Here is a 14,733-nt window from a genome sequence, read left to right on the forward strand (position 1 = left end):
CATTTATTCATTATATTAACATTAATGATATTTTTTGACAGGCAGCTTATATCAGTAGACAAGAAGCAGACAAAACATACAATGAAAAGGGAATGGAGGGAAAAGACAATTTTTAATGTCGTAGCTATAGTATGTTTTTCTTTTAATGATTAAATTACAGACTTAGAAAACTGTTCACTAATGTCACAAGGTCATTGTAGCCCCTACATAGTAATTCCAGTTTTCAGAGTGAGATGCCGAACAAAGGCATACCAATATGCAAAATATTTCAACCAAATATACTCAATGGCCTATTATGCACGGAGTGGAAGGTCTGCATTCGGGGTGGAATGGCGGCGGCTAAAATCACCAATAATACACGCCTCAGGCGGCAACCGGGTGCAAAGTCAATGTATGCCACCGAAAAAGCTGCGTTAGTGAAATGCGGAAGAAAGTGGAACTTCCTGGGCGACCAGGGTGCAACCAGAAGTGGCTACGGATTGGCCGTGTGCATAATCGGCTGCTCTGGGTTTTGCCGCTGTTGCATTCCGTCCCGTGCATTTGCGGTTTGCTTCGCTTCTTCCTCCTCTGCATTCTCCATACCGCCGTTTCAGCGGCCGTGCATAATAGGCCAAGAGAATGGTACGTTTTTGCTCTTCATTGCTCTTTGCTTCCTCCTTTTGAACAGTTATATCATTTTAAAGTTTAAATCTCAATGTAGACCTGATTGAAGCTTGTTCAGAAACAGAAGTCTGACATCACATGTATGATTGTTTATCCATTAACTGGTGAAGCTCCTGAAATAGGAAAACCCATAAAAATTATGAATGCATGGCACCTATTCCACTTTCTTGCTGCCTTGACTGTGTCTCAGAAGATTGCAAAACTATTGCAGTGCAGTTACTAAAACATAACTGTTTGGATTCAGGTGGCCAGCCTCCAGTTGGGACTTGGGAATCCCCTGGAATTACACCTTATCTCCAGATTGCAGAGATTGGTTCCCTGGGAGAAAATTGATGTTTTGGAGTGAGGACTCTATGGAATTGTATCCTACTGAGGTCGCTGTCTTTCTTCATCTCTGACTCTCCAAGAGTTTCCCAAACAATATCTGGCAACCCTACCCTCCATCCTCCTCCAGGAGCTAGGGGAGACCAGGCAATCCTAGTTTGGATATATCAGTTTCAGTGCTGTTGTGTTCTGATGCTGTGACTGTCCACTTTAGTGGGGTTTTAATGGGTTTTTAGTTGGACTTTTGTAAACTGCCACGAGCCTCTTGGGAGTGGCGGTTAATAAATTAACAATAACCCTAAACAGAGTTACACCTTTTTATATTGACAGTATTGCACTGCTGCAGCCTCCTATAATACCCTTCAGAGTTGTGCAGGCCAATCCAAAGTAATTTCTTCTTCCAAGTAAGAAGAATTGTACATTGAATTGTAGGCCTTGTTGCTGGTTTTCTCTCCTAAGGTATACTTCAGAATGAAATATGAAATACTTCACCTAGCAAGGAGTAATATAGCGTTACTAATTCATGGACTAGTAATAGTGCTGCCAACTTCAACGTGGTGCCGGAATGACAACTGGTCTCCAGATTACAGAAAAAAATTTTTTTTTGCTTTAGGGTAGACTTTATGGTATAGAGTTCTGCTGAAGTCCCTCCCTCTCCCAGACCCTGTCTTCCTCAGGTTCTACCTCCATATCTCCAGGAATCTCTCAACCTGTAGTTGGCAACCTAACTAGTAATAAAGCATGGTTTTCCTTATCCTTCTACCACTTCAAAGCACTGCAAATTAACCAAAATGTTGTCCTTTCAAAAACGTTCAGCTTTGTAAAAATTATGCATACTGGTCTAATAGAGAGAGATTTAGTCTTGTCATTAAGCTGTCATTCTGTGTTTACATGTGCATGTAAGTTTCATTCATGGGTTCTAGTAGGCATTTTAACAGTTAATAATAACATTGACTCTTATTTTTTATAAAATTTTATCTCAAGGGAATCCATTTATACTATGGTTTACTGTGCAGAATGTTGGTCAGCAAAAGGTCTATATTCTGCTTTATGCAGATGACATGGTCCTGGTTTCCCTTACAAGAGTTGGTCTGAAAAAGCTACTTAACAACTTGGGTACTTATTGTAAGGAAGAGTCCCTTTCCATCAACTACACAAAAACAAAAGTTATGTTTTTTGGGAAAAGAGTTTTAAAAATTTATTTGGAGTATAAACAATATTCCTATAGAACAGTGTGTACATTTAAATATCTTGGAATCACTTATAGTGAGACCCTAAACTGGAATGCCCACCTTGCAACCAAAAAGGCCTCTGGTCTAAAAATCATTGGAGCCATCCTGAGATTTTATTACACCAGGGGAGGGTTTCTAGTTGACCCAGCACAAAAACTCTTCGGAGCTAAGGTCATTCCTCACCTACTCTATGGCATTGACATCTGGGGCTATAAAGAACAAATAATCTATAGCTTGGAGCCCATTCAGAACTTTTTCTTCAGATGTATCCTGGCTCTTCCAAAAGGGTCTCCTGCAGCCCTGATGAGGGCAGAGCTTGGTTTTCCCTCACTCAAAGCCCGTGCCACCTTAGCTATTATGAAATCTTGGAAGAAAGACATCACAACTAAATTACATTCTTTAAGCCATCAAAGTTTTAAGCTCTTATTGAGCAAAGACAGGACTCGGTCTGGTTATTTTTAGCTCCATTCTTTCACGCTATACCATACCAGATGACTTACTGCATACATCAGCCAATATTTCCGATTTACATGATTGGGTGTTCAAAGCTGACTCACTGATTGACCAATCTTCAATTCAGCTATCCCAATCAGCCCCATGGTATAAAACAAAAGACCATTCTAGAGCATCATATTTAGTAAATATAACAACACATAATCTTAGAATGGCCCTAACATCTTTGCGGTTTGAAATGATGCCATCAGCCATGCTCTCTGGGCGATATCTCAGAATACCCACAGCCCAACGCCTGTATATATGTGGAAATCCATCTGTGGAGACCTGCCCCACTATGTTTTGGCTTGTCCCCTGTACTCCAAACCTAGGGGCAAATTCCTTGCCAAGTTATTACCAAACTCACACTCTGTTTCTGATTTTAACGAAGTCACCTATCTGTTATCAGATGTTGACCCCTATATCTCATATAGGGTGGCACTTTTCACTCTGGCTACCAGGAAGATCCGAACTAATGCATTTTTACAGGAGCTTCCACCTTGATACACCATTTTATCCCTTTTATTGTAACTTAGTAGTCCATGTTTACAATTTTATGTACACAATATTGGAAAAATATTTGTGCCATATTGTTTTAATTGTGTTTTGTAACAGCCTTTGGCTACATACAATAATAAATAAGATAAGATACTGTGCAGAATGTTCTCAAAATAGAAGACATTATTACTGGAAGCACTAGAACATTTGAGAAAGACAACATTATTCCCAGAAGCTCAAAAATGTCAAGCACTGGGCTAAATTTATTCTTATTAGTACTTGACTACTTTACCCATAACTATCCAATTTAATCCCCTGGGGGATGTATTTGTTCATTTGCTCATATTTCATGTCTGCTCAACAAAATCAAATCAAATATTGCTATGGAAACCACCTAGATAGAAATCTTATTATAGATGTGTTTTCATCAAAATGTTTAATATAAAAATAATATAGATTCTATTATCAGGAATTTCAAACACTTTAATTAAATAACTAGCACCTATAAAATTATACAAAGGTGCATTTTATTTGAACAACTATTTTATAGCAAGATATCATTTTCTTACAGAATGTGCTTGGGCTCCAGGAATACTTTCTCATTTTTGATAGACTCCTGTTGTTTCCAGAAAGGGTTTTCCCCTCTAATGCAAGCAGTCTTATTGATAGAAGTCTACAGTTTCATGCTGTTATACCTGTAGATAGCTGCCAGGTGCCTCTGCTTACTTATTCAGTGGCTTTAAAAACAGCTGAGTACTTTTGCTTGAAATTGCACATTCTTTGAATTCCAACCCATTGACATTTTTTTTTTGCATGGATGGTTAAATTGGATCAGAACATGAAAAGTGTCATTAGCAAAAGGAAAACAGTGTTAGGACACATAAGGAAGAACAGAAATGTGAAAACAGCAAAATGTAGTATTTTATAGTGCAATTCTAAGCAAAGCTGCACCTTTCTAAATACATTAAATTCAATGGGCTTAGCTAGGAGGAACCCTGTTTAGGAATAAATATACTGTCAGAAACCTCATGTAGACTATTTCTGGTTTTTCAGTCTTTAGTAAATTCTTCTTGTATAAGGGGCAGAACACTCTTTAAAATCAGGATCACTTATCATCTGAGTGAATCACTACATTTTACTCTTCAGAAGTTAATGTCCTGGCATGCAGATTTTTACTGACCTTTTTTCATTCCATGTAATTGAATAATCAGGGCTTCTGCCTCCCATGATGAGTTTGTTGCTGTTTGAGTTTTGCAATATATATTGCACCAATTGTTTTCAAGGACTTACCCAATAGCTAAACATGACAGGAACTGTAGACAAAACCTGGACAGTGACTCCTATGGAGAAGAACATGTACAATTCATCAGGAAGATGAATACTGGAATGATCCCAAAATTGGATTAGGCCATTCTGACAGGGAAGTCAGATATATACTTCTTGAAGATGCAAGATGGTCCCTGTGTGCCACTGGATGGTCATAAACAATTCAACACTATGCTTCCCCCCACCCCCCAGAATCACTGCCTTGGGATCACACAGTTCAGTTAACAATATACTTTAATTCTGTACATAATTGAATCCACAAGGCACTTTTACTATAATAGCTGTATAACAGAAAATGGGACTTTTTCAGGACACCTCACCTGAGCCAGGGGAATAAGCAGTTTGAAGAACAATGGATTGGATCCATGATACCCCCAGCTTTCCCTTCCCTTTAGGAGCTATTTCCAACACTGGGAAAGTTTATTTATGGAGCCATGGAACTCTTGCAGAGTAACAGCCATGCAGTTTGGGAGGCTATGGTGGGGAGTAGGAATAGGGGATCATTGCTATCCTGACTATAGCTTTCTTACCCACCTATTGCAGCAATTGTCTCCCATTTTCCCAAAGTTGGAAATAGCTGCTGGGGAGAGAGGAAAGCTGTGAAGATCAGTGACTGTCAACACCTTGTGTTGATGGATTCAGGATATAGTCCTGTGTCTTTTATAGTCAAGGTATGAATTTGAACCTGATTTCCTTTAAAAAACAGGTTAATGAATAACTCTTGTGCAGTAATCTGTCACTACTGAATTGCTCTTCAAGAAACAAACCTTCCATTGTTTCAGGAGTACATCCAGTTCTAAACAAAACTGCAAACGCACTGGAGGGTTTCTTTACTATATTTTTGGGTGAAAAACCGCTAATCAATGTCATTCCGCACCAGCTTTTTAAAAATAACCCCCAACACGCATTTATAACATGCAAAAAAAAAAGTCTGTTGGGAATTGAAATATCTTGTCATTTAACATAAATGCATACCTAAGGGATCCCCTTTCTGAATATGTGCCCCAGAGAACACTTTGGTCAACTATGGCCAATCAGCTGCAACAAAGTGTGGCTGGCCTCAACCAAGGCTAGGGCCTTTTTGCCCCTGGACCCTTTCTGGTGGAATGAGCTCCCAAATAACGTCAGGGCCCTGATGGAACTGACACAGTTCTGCAGGGCCTGCAAGATGGCTTATGGTTAAGGCCACTATGGCCAGGAGAATAAAAACATCATAAAAGTTTTCCCCTGCTGGGACTGGATTCTCCTCCTATTCTCCTAATTAGGAAACCATTCAAGAACACCTCTACTCTAAACTAATTTAAATAACACTGTACTGTTAGCTTCTAAGGCAGCGGTTCTCAACCCCTCTGTCCCAGTGACCCCAACTGCAGCAGCAGGGTCGGTGTGCGCATGCACGTGACCGTGTGTGCAACAGTTGGGGCAGCATGGAGGCAGCCATTGCCATGGCTCCTCTGCCACCACCGTCGTTGCCTGCCACCTGCTGCTGCCCACCGCCATTGCTTTTCAGCCGCTTCAGAGTGACAGGACACCAGATGGAGCAGTCCCACTTTCATTTCCCATCCTGATGTTGATCACGGGCCATTAAGGGTATTGTCATTTTTAATCATTTATTTAGTGACCATCTAGTTTCCCCAATCTGCCTTCTATGATGCATGATCACCTAGCAGGAAACTCTAAATTGCTCTACTTATCACACACATCCCTGGTCTGTCTCATGCTTAGCCAAGGTATTGTTGCTTGATATGGACCTACATGACACAATCCCAAAACATCCCATTTTAGTTTTAATCGCCTGTCAAATTTGTCTACAACCTATAGCCAATCACCTGCATCACACAGTGTGTTCCCAGAGGCCAGCCTGGGAATTTCAAGCACTATATCTATCAGAACCTGAGCTCTGTGTTTATCTTTTTTTTTTTTAATAATAATTTTATTGTTTATTATTATATAAAGCATTTACAGAGAAGTTGTAAAGAAAAAGCGACCAGTTGATATGGTTTGCCATCTCTTTTAACATAGATATTTAGTTCCCATCACATATTATTCCTAGTCTAGAAGTTTTTACCATTTTTCTTAGCCAAGTGATTGTTAATACATATGAGAGTATGATCTGTTATAGGAATACATTCTGTTATTATCTTAAATGATATTAGGTCAGTCTCCTTCATAAATTGGCCCTAACCCAAGAATTACTACTGTCGTCTTGTTAATGCCTATAAAATATGGTTTGTCATCCTCTTTTGGCATACATATTAACATACATATTCAATTCCCATCGCATATTAATCCTGATCTAGGAGTTATTACCATCTTTCTTAACAAAGTAGTTGTTGATACATAGGAGGGTATAATCTATTATAAGGATATATTCTATTATTGTCTTAAATGATATAAAGTCAGTTCCCTTCATATATTGGACCTGTCCTAAAGGTTGCTACTGCTATTTTTCTCACAGGAAGCCAGGAGAATACTCCATTGTTCAGCTCATCTTTCAGGTGGTCGCAGAAAATGAAATTGTGTTTTTTTCCATAGTAGAGTGTTTCTGATTGTCCTTCTGTCAGAGCCAAAGAAATCTCTTACTTGATTCTTGCTTGTAATCGCCTTTGAGGGGGCTCTGAATCCTTTGTCAATCTGGATCTCTTCCTCTGGTCGCACAGAAATATCTCCTGATAGCTTCCTAGTTGCTGTCGCTTTTGAATAGACTCTTTTTATTTTGCTGATCCAAGTCATTTCCTGCTCTGAATAGACTTCCAGGTTTTTGGTACTTTCCTTCCGTGAATCTGTTTTCCCAGGTTCTTTAAAGATACTTTGGGTTTTTACATCTCTGGCACTCTCTCCCTCCAGTTGATTAACTTCCAGACATTGAAGTTTCACTTGATTTACTGTTAGCTGAGCTACATCATCAGCTGGTCTCTCCGGACCTTGGGCTCCATCCAAAAGCTCCCCCTTAGTCCCACGAATTTCCTTTTCTAGCTTATTGACTGCTTTCAGTATCTCTGAGTTTCCTTTGCATAACAAATGGAAAAGCTGTGCCTTAGTTAATTCTTCCATAGTTCTAGGCAGTCACAAACTATAAACAGAAAGTCTCGTGAGGTCTCGTGGGAGCACGAGCGATCCCAAATTATCAGTTTGTCGATCTCCGTATCAAGTCAAATTCCCCCACTGAACTTTCACCCATAAATCTTCAAAGCACTCTCTTTGTTTGGTTAATGGGTATAATTAGCTGGGAGTCTCTCACTTGGCGAAAGAAGGAATTCGCTTGTGAATTGGTTGAGGGGGGGGGGGAGGGAAGAGCTTGTGGGAGAAGAGAGAGAAAAGCCAGAGAGCTTTCAATTCTTACTGTTGCAAATTCCAGCTTCTGTCAGCTTCTGCTCCTGTCGATCTGGTAAATGATGGTCTGGGAAGAATGTAAGGTCGGCTGGTCGTTTCAAGCTTGTAAAGTTGTTTGCGACAAAGACGCCATCGAGACCTTGAGCACAAGCCGCTATTAATCCAGGGAGGTCTTCCTATCTCCCCACGGATCTGTAGGACCCTCAGGATGCCGTTCCCGGTTCCTGGGGCGACCGGTGAGCAGATTTGCGTATCTGTTCAGGTCAGCCAGGTGCAGAAGCCCCTGACCCTCGGCATGGCTTAAGAGCTGAACAGAAGTCCAGCTTTCTTTATGGCGCCATCTTCAGTTCTCCAGCTCTGTGTTTATCTTGATCTCAGATTGACCACCCAGATACAAGCTGTGTTTGCATCTGCCCCACCCCCATTCTGCAAGTACATACTGTGTGCTGGACAGGTTGTATGTCTATTTCACTTCCCCAATTAATCTCTCTATCATGGATGCTATAATCTTTATATCTCTCTGAATACTAGTGTGTGTGTATGTGTGTGTATGTTATTTACGGACTTGCAAGATTAAATTGCTTAGGATTTCTTTTGAAATAAAAATCTATTTGTATTCAATATTAATCTGCCTTGCCTGAGTTCCTACAGTTGGACCTTGATATACACAGGTGATAGGATCTTGCTGTTATTGGCCTCTTGCTCCTATCACTTTAAATATTAATTCCCCACCATAATTTGTGACAGGCCATTTCCGGCAACACAGGTGAATGTTAACATTCTTCAATGAGTGTTAACACTTACTGTACCTGATTTGTTCATCTGTTTAATTCGAACCTCTGGATCCCAGCAGTTCTCTTGAATAACTCTGAAAACTTCCCCATCTTTCATCATTTTAGCCTCTCCCTGAAAAATTTAAAGAGTACTTAATACAAATGTTGCATTTTTTGCCAAAGGATTATTTTCATATTATGCATTGATAGCATCAAAATACTTTTCTGCTGTTACCTTTGTGGAATAGGAATTACTGAACCACTGCTTCTTTATTCAGGTAACATCAGAAGCCCTGGGCTAATAGGACTTCATGCAGCAGCTCATTCCCTGTTTCCATGAACTTCTTCCATGTGATTGCACAGATTACTTACTGTCCTACTGTCATAATATAGGAATTACTTACTGTCATAATATAGGAAAAACCCATACTGAAACTATCAGTCAAGAGTGGAAGATGGAGAAAATTCTTTCATATTTGATGTTGTTTGTAGTGTTTTAAGCCCTGGTACAAAAAACTGGTTGCTTAAATAGAGATGCATTCCAAAAATAGGGGCCATTTCGCACGGCTTCAAAATAGCACAATGGTTGCTAATTGAAAACGCTACTAATTTGGCATAACGCACGACGTCGTAGACAATCTGCAACACTCCTGAAACCGACCCGCAAAAAGCGCTTCGTTGTAGCGCTTTCAGGGGAATCCAGAAAAGTGGATTCACCCTCCGGATAGCGATATACTCCTGCAACCAATCTGCAACACTAGCGCTAAAGACCTGTGCGTTACCTTGGTTGCGGGTTCTTCAAAGTCCCTCCTCCTGAGCCTGTCCTCCAAACTTCCGGCGAAGCGATCGCCATTTTTTTTTCTCCGAGCGAGCGGGGATAAACGCACCAGCGAGCCTCTTTCTGTTTAGAGGCTTCCCTGGCTTCAGTCCTTTACCTTTAGTCACTAAGCACAAACCACATAAAAGCCCGTTTGCTGAAATAAAGTCCCTTTATTTTTTACACATTAATTCAGCCAAAAATCGGGCCCATGAGAGGGGGGGGGATTTTTTTTTTTATCACTCGAGGCAGCGTGCCAACGATCATACAATCAAACGACAGCTCACATTAGGCAGCTGGATGGGTCTCTCCGTTGCAACGAATCTACCTAGATTCGTTGCTATGGGTCTGTTTTTTTTTTTTTTAAACCTTTCTTAAAGGGAAAGGGGCTGTTTGGGAGCATGCTAACGGCTGCCCATTGGCTGCTTGACGGCCAGGGGCGGGACGAGCTTGGCAATAGCGCTTCCTTTCTAGCGATTTCTGCCGAGACCGGAAGCCTGTGGGAAACGCTAAAAAACGCAACTGATTCCACTACAAAGGCAGGTATGCATAATGACGAATTCCACTATTTTAAATGGCGATTTTTCATTCCGCAAACAATTTGCAACAAAGATCCCCGTGCGAAAAGGCCCTAGGATTTATCCACGCTAGGGCTATCTAGGGTTCAACAATAACATCTTTTTTTGCTGCATCATGGAAATAAATGAAACAATAAAGGGAATGCATATTTGAATGTGTAATACATTTCTTCTCCTTTGATTAATTCATGGCCTGCCTGCATCTGGACGTAAGCAGCATAGTTTAGAAGTTAGTGAGAATAGCTTCCATAGAAACCTGGATTTGAATATTTCTTAGAAAGAAACCAGTTATTTGATTAAGTGACATGGCTTTCTGCATCAAAATAAGGTGTTAGACGAATGCTCTTGGGAGAAATAATAAGCAAGTCCGCGGAGAAGTAATTCCAGTTTTATTTAACATACCTTATTCCGAGGAAAGCACTTTTAGATTCCCAGCCCTTTTGTGCCTTTAAGAGCTTTGTGTTACAGTTCTTGAGATTCCACAGAAGTTCAGAGTAAACATCATACCAAGGCCATTTTTAACTCTGAATATGTTATTAACCTCATACATTATTCAAAACTGATAAATATTTGAAAGCCTCCATCCCCCCTCTCATTACTAGCTATGACTTTGCTTTGACAGCTGGCCAGAATGACTTGGCAGCAGTGTCACAATTCTAGAAAATGACTCCAAATAACACAGGCTGCAATTACAATGGCACCCGCCAAATTCCTCGGGCAAATGCCTTTAAAGAAATAATTCTCCAAAGTGGCAGAAGGCAGAGTTTGATTGCTGAACAGGAACCCACTGTTGTTGATTATTAACAGGGAATATTGCTTAAGAGGATGGGAAATACCTGGTGGGATCGTGTCCTGTTACATAAAAATAGATATTGAGGGGCTTGTTTTGTTTATTACTGATTAAAATACCTGTGTAAACAAAGCAGTTTTCTTCTGGCAGATGTTCATATAGAATCAGATGTGCTCTTTCTTATGTTTACTGAAACCAATGCTAGAAAGCACATCAGTTCTCCAAGGAATCTTCTTAACCATCCACAAATGAATGCAGACTGCAGCAAGATAAATAATAGCCCCTCAAATGCCTAAAGGGCTAAGTTGCAAGACGGAATCTCCAATTAGCAATGTCCTAATTAAACAACAGCTCCCCCACTCCATCTGCGTTAATGGTTAGCAGACTGTGCCAAGCCCGGTGCTGAATACAAGTAAACTGCTTATATCAATTAGATATAAAGATAACATTTAACTCATTGTAAAATGAGTAAACTAACAATTCAGATTCACATTGTCATCATTGGCATGAGTGCAAAAGACGCATGAACGGGACATGTTGGTAAACCAAGAACATATTTTTAATCTATATTTTATGTTAATTTGGAGCTGATTCTCAAAGGCTTTGCAGTAGTAAATGTTATAAACATGGATGCAGAGAAAATTAGATTTCCATCTCAAGCCATGGATACAGCACCAAGCTCTTTAGAAAGAGTCCTTAATCTATAAGAAACAATGGTCTGTACAGCTTGTTGTTGTTCATCAGGCATAAATTAAAGAAGAAAATAGGGGATACATATGCTGTCAGCAATACATGAGAGGTGGAATTAATTGTCTCTGGGAAAATTAACTGCCCTTGCTGTGGTAAATCTTCACAATCAAAACACGAATAAAATTAAATATTTCAGCCCTGATCTTAAGGCCTCATGACTGCATCTTATTCAGACTACAGTGACAATGCGCCTCTGAGATGTTTCTTCAGACTACCCGAAACGTCTTCTTCTACTAGGAGTGAGTGGTTACAGGTCTAATAGACTCTAGTAGACTTTAATAGACTTTGGGAAGGGGTCCTTGATGGAAACACCGGGGGTCTACCCTGGCCTCAACCAAATGCCTGGTGGAAGAGCTCCACCTTACAGGCCCTGTGGAAAGTTGATAATTCCGACAGGGCCCTCAGCTCTTCCGGGAGCTCATCCCACCAGTTTGGGGCCAGGACCGAAATGGCCCTGGCCCAGGTTGAGGCCAGGCGAATATCCCGGGGGTCTGGGACGACCAGTAAATTCATACCTGCAGAGCGGAGGGCCCTGCGGGGGTCATAAGCAACCAAGCAATCCTGCAGGTCAGTAGGACCCAAGCCGCGCGTGGCCTTAAAGGTTAATACCAAAACCTTAAACTTTACCTGGAAACAGGCTGGTAACCAGTGCTGAGGCGAAGCACCGGCTGAATATGGGCCCTCCAAGGTATCCTAGTGAGGACCCTGGCAGCCACGTTTTGTACTAGCTGTAACTTCTGGATCAAAGTCAAGGGCAGGCCCGCGTAGAGCGAGTTACAGTAGTCTAGTCTGGAAGTGCCTGTTGCATGGATCCCTTTTGCCACCCAAGGCTCCTTTCACTTCTGAGGGGGCATGGTCAGGAGATGTGACCAGCTGATATCATTTCTTGGTACCTCAAAGCCTGAAAAATATTTCAGCAGTTCCTCCATTGTCCAAAGTTTTTAAAAGGCTGAGAACAATCATCTTATGTTTACATGCATATTCCTGATGTATATGCATACAGTTGTATGAATATCTTAATGCACATAAGCCGTGCAGTTTTTCTCCCTGCAAGTCATTTCATCATTATATTCTCTCTGCAGGCTGCTTCTTAAAGGCTATAGAATATGCTCCTAGTCCTTTCTTACTATTGGGAAGCAGAAATCAACTGGTTAGGTTTGTTGGAGAGCATATTTATTTTACTTGAGGCCAGGGATGGGAAATTGGTGGATTGTGGTCCAGAAGCAGAACCTCCAGTATGTGTGAAGCTGGAGAAAGAGTTTCCATGCATAGAAAGACAATCACATCTCTTGCAACATCCATGGAATTAAAAATGAAGAAAGAGTGCTAGAACTGGTTTGAAAACATATTTCTAGTCTTCAAAACACACACATATATATATATTTGATACTTGGGTGACTTCTAGGAAAAATTTCTCCAGATTCTAAGTGTTAGGTACCGAGCAGCCATCTCCCATGGCATCATTTAAAAACCAACATACCTCAATCAGTTTCATAAATTTTTATTTGACAAGGTGAAAGCTGATTATACACACTTTTGTTACAAGAGGCAAAACATGCATCTTGATGGAATATGTATAAACTAGATGTTTCCCATGGATTAAAAAAAAGCAACTTCTTCAGCATATAAATTGTAAACTGTGATGGTATCATTTATTTTAGTGAGAGAAATAATTCACCTCCAGAATAGATTTCTGTAACTCGCTCTATGTGGGCCTACCCTTAGGCTTGATCTGGAAATTACAGCTGGTACAAAATGCGGTTGCTAGGGTCCTCACTGGGATATCTTGGAGGGCTCATATCCAGCCAGTGCTGAGGCGGCTGCATTGGTTACCGGTTGCTGCCTGGATCCAGTTTAAAGTTTTGGTATTAACCTTTAAGGCCCTGTGTGGTCTGGGACCCACATATTTGAGGGACCGCCTTTTGCCCTATGCTCCCCGCAGGGTCTTACGCTCTGTGGGTTTAAATTTGTTGGTCATACCCAGCCCCCGAGAAGCGTGTCTGGCCTCAACTAGGGCCCGGTCCTTTTTGGTCCTGGCCCCTACCTGGTGGAATGAGCACCCAGAATAGCTGTGGGCCATGTGGGAGCTTTCGGCTTTCCACAGGACCTGCAAGATGGAGCTCTTCTGCCAGGTCTATGGTTGAGGCTAGCACGCTAAGGAAGAGCTGGAACTCCCCCCCCCCCCCGCCAAGTTATTCTGATTGTGGGTGAAATGTCAGCATCCCCTTTTTGTTTGCCCCAGGGCTGGTATTAGGGCTAGGGTTTAATAGTATTATGTTTTTGCTGCATCTTGTATACTTATGAATTGGACTGTTCATGCATAGTAGTGTTATTTTTAGGGGTAATTTTATTAGGGTTTTTATACACTTCTGTAATGAGCCTTATTGGGAGTGGCAGGAAGAAATCAAATAAATAAATAAATAAATAAATAATAAATTCAAATACAGTAATTAAGCAGCAACCAGTTCTATACTATCATGAATGGGCCCCACCCAGCCCCACCCATGCCATATTTCACATTATTCCAGAGGGTCCTTCAGTGTCAGGAGTGGCTTTATGTTGAGGCTTAGACAAATTGCTGTTGTGATGTGGAGAAGGCAGAAAAATCACTTCCATGATCTCTCACCGTTTGCTGTAGTATAACCAAACAGTTGTAATCAAACATGGCTTACCTGACAATGTTGCTCCAGCTGGATCCATCCTCCATAGCCATACCTCTATGAGAAGAGGTACAGAAAGGTTAAATAACATTGGAAACAAAAATCTCCTGCACTGTTTGTCTAATCAGATGACAGATTAAGGCCATAAAGCCCAAAGACTAATTTTCTGAAAATGGCCCCAAAATATGGAATCTAACAAAGCAAGGACCCATTGTTTCCAGGCCTATTGACAGTTGCCCAGAACAGTTCCACATTCAGCTAACATGTAGTTAATTCATTTTAGAAATAAGGTATTTGTATAAAATGCTCTGAGCATGAATCTATGCAATAGTATCTGTACTATAGACTACAGGATTGGGACCAAGCCTGTCAACACTGTTACAACTCTAATAACAAAGAGGGGAAATCCACTGCCTTTATCCTGTGCTTGTGACCATTTGATTAGCTACTGTGCTAGTCTAATGAATCTAAGAACACTTCTGTTAAATGAGATCCAA

General features: G+C 40.9%; 1 protein-coding gene across 4 annotated transcripts in view; it reads right to left on the reverse strand.

Moving 5' to 3' along the window:
• ACMSD (aminocarboxymuconate semialdehyde decarboxylase) overlaps positions 1 to 14,733 on the reverse strand; it is a 54,349-nt gene that overhangs the window by 20,282 nt on the left and 19,334 nt on the right. For 3 of the 4 annotated variants that reach the window (XM_077320235.1, XM_077320232.1, XM_077320234.1), the window contains exons 2-4: positions 14,249 to 14,293; positions 8,678 to 8,774; positions 4,500 to 4,549 (exon numbers count right to left, since the gene is read on the reverse strand). In XM_077320235.1, coding sequence (XP_077176350.1) covers positions 4,500 to 4,549; positions 8,678 to 8,762 — 135 coding nt within the window. In that variant the 5' untranslated portion in view covers positions 8,763 to 8,774; positions 14,249 to 14,293. The remainder of the gene's footprint in view (positions 1 to 4,499; positions 4,550 to 8,677; positions 8,775 to 14,248; positions 14,294 to 14,733) is intronic. The other variant, XM_077320233.1, reaches the window with a different exon arrangement.

Source organism: Paroedura picta, chromosome 2 (genome assembly GCF_049243985.1).
Source record: "Paroedura picta isolate Pp20150507F chromosome 2, Ppicta_v3.0, whole genome shotgun sequence".
Taxonomy (NCBI): Eukaryota; Metazoa; Chordata; class Lepidosauria; order Squamata; family Gekkonidae; genus Paroedura; species Paroedura picta.